Raw genomic sequence first — 6,530 nt, 5'->3', positions numbered from 1 at the left:
GAACGGTACGGCAATCCCAGCAGCGCTGCAGCACAAGATTCGCTTTGTGAAATAGCGCCGCGTAGAGGTTGATAGCGACGCTAGCGAGGAGTAAAAAAATTGAATGGGCACGTCTTTGTGCTGAAAGGTGTGCATTCAATGGCTCGTTGCTGTCCAGGTAGAAACGGTTTTGCAGGGAGATCTCAATCGACAGTTTTATTTGCAGGATTTTACCCTGCACATCGACATAGATTACTGTTTTCAACCTACAAGGGTTGACATTCAACAAGAAAACACACATCAACAGACAACAGGGCGTATGGCGACTAGAAAGCGCTGATAGCTATGTCTCACATACGCGACGATATGGACGATGGGAAATGGAAACGGTGGAAGCCGTCTACTCGGCTCCTTTGGCCCGTGAATCCATCCGTGCTCTATCTGGCCATTCTGCACAAGCTCGTCTTTACTATATGTCACGCGCAATAGTCGGTCCTCCTAAAGAGCTGTTGCTAAATATTTTCCAGGTCTGCACACATTTGTTAGTGTATAGCACTTCACATAACAGAGCACAACAAACCTCCCTATACAAATACCTATGTAGCTCACTAAAGGTATACCAGGAGGCAGTCTAATTATGGCACCACCAGCCATTCTTGCAGCGGCATGACACCGCCGCTGCTCGCTACTCTAATATCTCTTCTTCTTTTCTCGTCTTTTCCTCAAGTACTCCTACGCTCTCTACGATACCCGTCTTATACATGGCACGGATGTAACGTTCAACTCTGAAGAAGATTTACAGGAAAAGGAAGAGCCTAAACAATTACTGTACACTTTACTCGCTATTCGGTACGTGTCAGAGCCCACTACGTATCGAGAGGCCATGCAGTCTTCTCATGCTCATCAGTGGCCCAAAGCAGCAAGTTCGGAATACAAGACCCTCATGGACAATAAAACATGGGTGCTGGTACCACCACCTCAGGGTCGGAAAATCCTTACAAGCCGATGGGTCTTTGTAGTCAAGTATACCGGTACAGGAGATATTGACCGCTTCAAAGCGCGTCTGGTGATTAATGGCTTTCTCCAGGAATATGGCATTGACTACAATGAGATCTTCTCCCCAGTGATTCTAATAGAAGTCCTCCGACTCCTCCTTACGATCGCAGCCTTACTCGATCTAGAAATGCATCAGATGGATGTCAAAACAGCATTTCTGAATGGCTTCTTGGAGAAGGAGATCGACATGGCTCAACCGGAAGGTTTCAAAATCCCGGGTAAGGATCACCTAGTGTGCAAACTTCTTAAAAGCATGTACGGGTTTAAACAAGCCCCACGTGTTTGGTATCAGACACTATCTGCCTTCTTTGAGAGTCTTGGGTTTCACAAGCTCATCAAAGACCGCTGCGTTTTCTGTCGTACGCGCGACAATGCTACTTGCTACTTCGCAGTGTATGTTGATGACATTCTCATTATTGCGCCAGCACCAGCCCTCGTTCGCGAGCTGAAATCAGCCCTAAAGAACAGGTTTTCCATGACAGATTTAGGGGAGGTGACGTACTTACTCGGCTGGTCTATTCGACGTGACCGTAAGAATCGAACGATCTTTATCCACCAACACAAGTACGCTACGAAGGTCCTTGACCGCTTCAGCAAATACATTCCGTACCCGATTGCAACCCTAGTAGAGAGGAACGTTAAACTTTCCTCAAACAGTCAGCCTAGCAATGATGCAGAGAAAGATGCGATGAAAGACATTCCGTATCGTGAAGCAGTTGGTAGTGTTATGTACCTTATGGTAGGCATTAGGCCTGACATGGCATTCTATCTACGTGAGGTTAGCCAATTCCTAGCTAATTCAGGAATGGAGCATTGGAGCGCTGTCGTTCGAGGTCTCAAGTATCTCTCAGGTACAAAGAACTACGGACTTCTTCTTGGTGGATCAGCTGATATCACACCACAGAACCTAGCAAATAGCTTGACAGCGTACTATGACTCTGACTACGCTAACTGTCCCGACACGAGACGATCTGTCGGTGGATATGCCACTATGCTAGCAAATAGTCCAGTCTCATGGCTCTCACGCAAACACCACACGGTGGTACTTTCAACAACAGAAGCAGAATACATCGCCCTTTGTCACTGCATGCGAGAGATGATATTCCTCAAACTGCTCCTCAAAGAGCTAGGCTTTGCCACAACCAAAGCAAATACTATTCATGAGGACAATTAGAGCTGCATCAAGATCTGTTACAATCCAGAGCTGCATGGCAGATCGAAACACGTACACACCAGATATTGTTTTGTACAAGAAAAGGTAGAACGACACGAATTCACCGTCGACTATTGCAACACAAAAGAAATGGTTGCTGACACCTTCACAAAAGCCTTAGACAAGCATCAGTTCAGATAATTACGAACCAACCTCAGGGTGAAACCCCTTTGAGCATATAAAGTTCATTAGTGTATGAATATCACACAACCGCATGAAGCGTGCCCTCTGTAATGCGATCTTCTCTTTTTTTCCCTCTGGTTTTTTAGCTTGTCCGCGACAAAGGTTTCTCCTCATTGAGGTTTCCCTGACCAATGCACCACATGAGTATGTAATAATCCATGCACAAAGACAGCAAATTGCTTGGAAAGTTCATTATCAATAAGGCAAACCCGCGGAAATCTCTATCGACCCCTACCACCTACTTCTTACTGAAAACGATGAACGGACGAACGAAGGACACGAAGTTGATCCAGGTAGCTTGATCCGGAAACATGACGCCATCTTCATCAAACAAGAGTCGTTTCGCACCTTGTACATGTAGCACGAATGCATGGCCAGTGAAGGAGTCATTATAGGCCGCACATATGTAGAATCCATCGCGAAGCTCCAATTCCTCAAACCCACAAGATCCGCGTCGACCACCAGTTACAAAATTGTTCTTGACGAGGGCCTTGAGGACGAAGTCACGACGAGCATCACGAACACCACGCAGAAACTCGAGAAAGATCGCCCACGATGTACCTTGAGACAGGTCAAGTCCATACTCCTTGCGCATCTTCTCAACGAAGTCGTCGATGCCCTTCTGGGTAGCAATGTCCGGTCGTCCAGCCAGCTTCTCCACCTGTATAAACGCCTTGAGCATGCACAACCCAGACGTGTCTGCGCCGATCGTGTGCTTACTAAACTCGTCTTGCTTGCAGAACTTGTCGAACTCACTGACGTTTGAGTCTTTCCACCTGTCGACGAGAGCAAGCTCCTCCTCGAAGCCGTCCTCCAGCAGCGGTTGTCCTGGCTCCCATGTGCGCTGGTAATACCGGCGGTTATGGCGGTGATACACCATCCACAAGACGCGATACTCGAAGCCCAACTTGCTTTCGCGCCTGTTGATAAGTCTGGCAATCTGCCAAGTCTGCTTTGTCGCGGCAAACTTGTCACCAACTGTGACTCGGGATGGGCCATAGTACTCACCGTAGATACGGAAGTACAGCTCGGAGGTGTCGGTCGTAGCAGTGCCTTGGTCAGTCGCAGTAGTGGCTTGGTCAGGTTCAGTATGCGCTTGATCTGTCGCAGTAGCCGTTTGGTCTGTAGCAGTAGCTTGCTCTTCAACCTCACAGATTCGGGTGCGAAATCACACTGCAAAACTCTACAGGTCCTAAACACGCGAGCGGCAGTCCTGTTGCCCACCGTGCACAAGCGGCAAAACCAGTCCTGGTAGTCCTACTCGGTAGCAGTTGTGTGGTGTAGTAGAACACACAAATATCGTCAGATGTGGATTCCTTACACAAACCACAACGAATCGCCGAGTTAGGTCGGCGGTTTGTATGGCCTGCGCAGAGGGTGGTCCCCTCGCGGTCCGGCCCTTCCGGGACAGACGAGTGGCTCGCTTCCACCCGGTTCCGACTAACCAAGTCAGATCACTTCCGAGGCTCCGCCGAGTTTGGTTCGGCTGAGCTCGTTCACAACCCTGTGCCCTCCACCAAAGGATGGACGACGGCGCGCGAGCGCTTTTACAGGTCACCGAGCGCAGAGGCAGCTCAGCTAGAAGTGTTACGGCACCCGGGCTATCCGACGTACCGGCCCGCTGAGTATGCGGGACTTTCTTTCGCGCGTAGCGAGACTTTGTCCTACCCGGACCGACCTTATCTCTTGGCGCTACCAGTCAATACCCTACAAGCTATGCCTCTCGAGTATTGACGGCAGGCATAATCCAGCCCTATGCAGGGACTTACCGGAAAAGTGTACACGTGTCTTGGACTAGGAAAATTCTGCTCTGTTATCTTCTGGGAGCCTTTTCGGCTCCTCCTATTTAATCCTATGCTTCTCATACAAATATCTAGTGAAATGTAGTCGTTTCGGATCTCTACCGACTCTTCAGCTGAGTTCCGGCGGCCGTTGAGCTCAGCGGCTATCCGGATAGCATATCCGGACAGATCGCCAAGTACTTACCGTGATCCTTGGCTCCTAAGCTCTGGGTTATCAGACCGAGCCGATTCTTGACCTAAAGTAGGTCGGCGTATGGTCGAATCTGGAAATCCCTACACCACAACTGCCCCGGTTATGATACGAGCCGAGCTGGTGAGTGTCTTAATCCTTCATTTTGTTCTGCCACCGTTGGTCCGTACTCGGCTGATGACGTCTCGCGGCTCCCCACCACCTTCTTTGGTACGTTCGTTGCTTCCGCTGTCACTCACTTGGCAGCTCCTTACCCTTCGCATGTTGTTCTAGCACAACCCGTGGAACCATCCTTCTTCTCCAACTCCTCGTCGAGGTGAAGGCGTGCCAGCTGAGTCGATTCCTCGACCCGTCGGTACTCGTGGGGTCAGCGACCGGCATGAAGCTGGGCTGGTCGACCTGACAACTTCCCATGAGTCTGACGCGGAGTCGGCGGGGTCTTCTCGCGTGCGCCTTCCTGGTCCACCGAGCTTGCCGGGCGACACCACTTCGGGCGCCACCAATCCGCCAAGCTCGGCTGCTCCAGTGAGTCTTGACTCCCTCATGGCCAGAGTTAACGAGCAAGGGCATGATCGCCGAGAAGAATTGACCTTCTTGGCGAGGCTCATGGCTTACGGATTCACTCGTTCCGTGGAGCCCTCCGATCCTGTACAGCGGCGAGCGATTTTGCATGCTGCTTCCGCGGGGGAACTGTTGGATATCTTGAAAGGCAATTACGCCGCTCTTGATTACCCCAAGATCATCGGCGATCTCCAAGCTGACAACCAAGCTGTTCAGGAGGAGAACCGCGCATTGACTCGGCGACTGGACTCGCTTGCTCTCAGCAATGTCGACTTGTCAACTCAGCTCTCGTCGGCTCAACAGCAAGTGTCTCGATTGGAGGCTGCTGCCAAGCAATCGGCTAATCTCCTCGCGTCGCTGCGGAAGGCTGTAGCTCTGAGTGAGGCGAAACTTGCTCGGGCTATCGCAGCTGAGCAGAGTAAGGTCGACGCTGCGTTGAGTCAGGCCCAGCTCCACCATCAGCAAGTCTTGGATCGGGACGCCGAGATCGACGTCCTTCTTCGATCCATTTCTGAGAGGGATGCGGCGTTCATCACTCTTCAGGGCATCGCTTCCAAACACTTCGAACAGCTGCAGGAGTCGGTGCGGTTGTACAGTTCCACCGGTACTCAACCCTTGCGGCACGCTCAGTCGGTGATCGCTGAGCAGCGAGCGGTGATCTTGCGACAGAAGCGGCTCATCCGTCGGAATGGTATTATTCCGATGCACGATCCTCACATGGCTGCTGCTGCTGGCGGTGGCTTGCAAGTTCCTGGGCTTGATCCGTCCGACCTTCTCCTCAACGCCCGGCTGTGTCGTGTCTTGGAGTCTCGCTTTCCTGAGGTTCTCAACATTCCCGCTGGTGAAACTCGGCGGTTGGAGTTGATTGTCCATCCTCGCCGAGATGCTCCAGTGGCGAGTTCCGTTATTGGTCCTGGTGTGGTTCCCTCAGCTAGTCAAGCGTCTTCGACGACTTCATTGGCAGACTCGGCTGCGGCTCCAATCAGCTCGGCGGCGGTAACCACTCAGGCTGAGCCGACTCTTGCTCAGCTTCACCGTACGCCTTTGGCAAACTTGACCTCGACTCAGCAGCTTCGGCGTTATGCCAACCCCAAGTCTCCCACAGCCGCAGGTCCTCGTCATCGTACGCCGGCGCCGCATCCGCCTCAACCGTACGCTTGTCCACTCCCCGGAGAGGATGGACACGAGGCTATCAGTGCCCTTTTGCACTCAAGTTCGCCTCAAGCTACTGTATCCGATGGAGGAAGGCCTCGCTCTGGAAAGTCCCGTCGTCGGACTCGGCGGAAGAAGGTTCGTCACCTTCAGCTGAGTTATGCTACTCAGCCCGCTGTCTCTGCTCGCTCTGAAGACGATGGTGAGGCTTCGAGCGAAGCTGAGTTTGAGTTTGAGTTGCCTGAGCCGCCCGCCGACACCGTTCCTGCAGTCGCTTCGACGACTTCGGTGGGTTCTTCGTCTTCTGGCCCTCCGGTGACTTCGTCGGTCGCGGCTACTCGCCCACCGCCGATATCTTCATCTGATGTCGTGGCCTCACTGCCTGTCCCGGCTA

At 51.9% G+C, this 6,530-nt stretch overlaps 1 protein-coding gene across 1 annotated transcript; it reads right to left on the bottom strand.

The window, feature by feature from the left end:
* Nucleotides 1–2,669: 2,669 nt before the first annotated feature.
* Nucleotides 2,670–3,311, bottom strand: PITG_01190 (uncharacterized protein; the record flags this gene model as incomplete). The annotated part of the gene is made up of 1 exon (XM_002907822.1): nucleotides 2,670–3,311. The coding sequence occupies one exon, from the start codon at nucleotides 3,309–3,311 to the stop codon at nucleotides 2,670–2,672; it is 642 nt and encodes a 213-aa protein (XP_002907868.1).
* Nucleotides 3,312–6,530: the final 3,219 nt, after the last annotated feature.

Source organism: Phytophthora infestans, genomic scaffold (assembly GCF_000142945.1).
Source record: "Phytophthora infestans T30-4 supercont1.2 genomic scaffold, whole genome shotgun sequence".
Taxonomy (NCBI): domain Eukaryota; phylum Oomycota; class Peronosporomycetes; order Peronosporales; family Peronosporaceae; genus Phytophthora; species Phytophthora infestans.
Note: the sequence above shows the minus strand (reverse complement) of the source record. Positions and strands in the feature narration are given on the sequence as shown.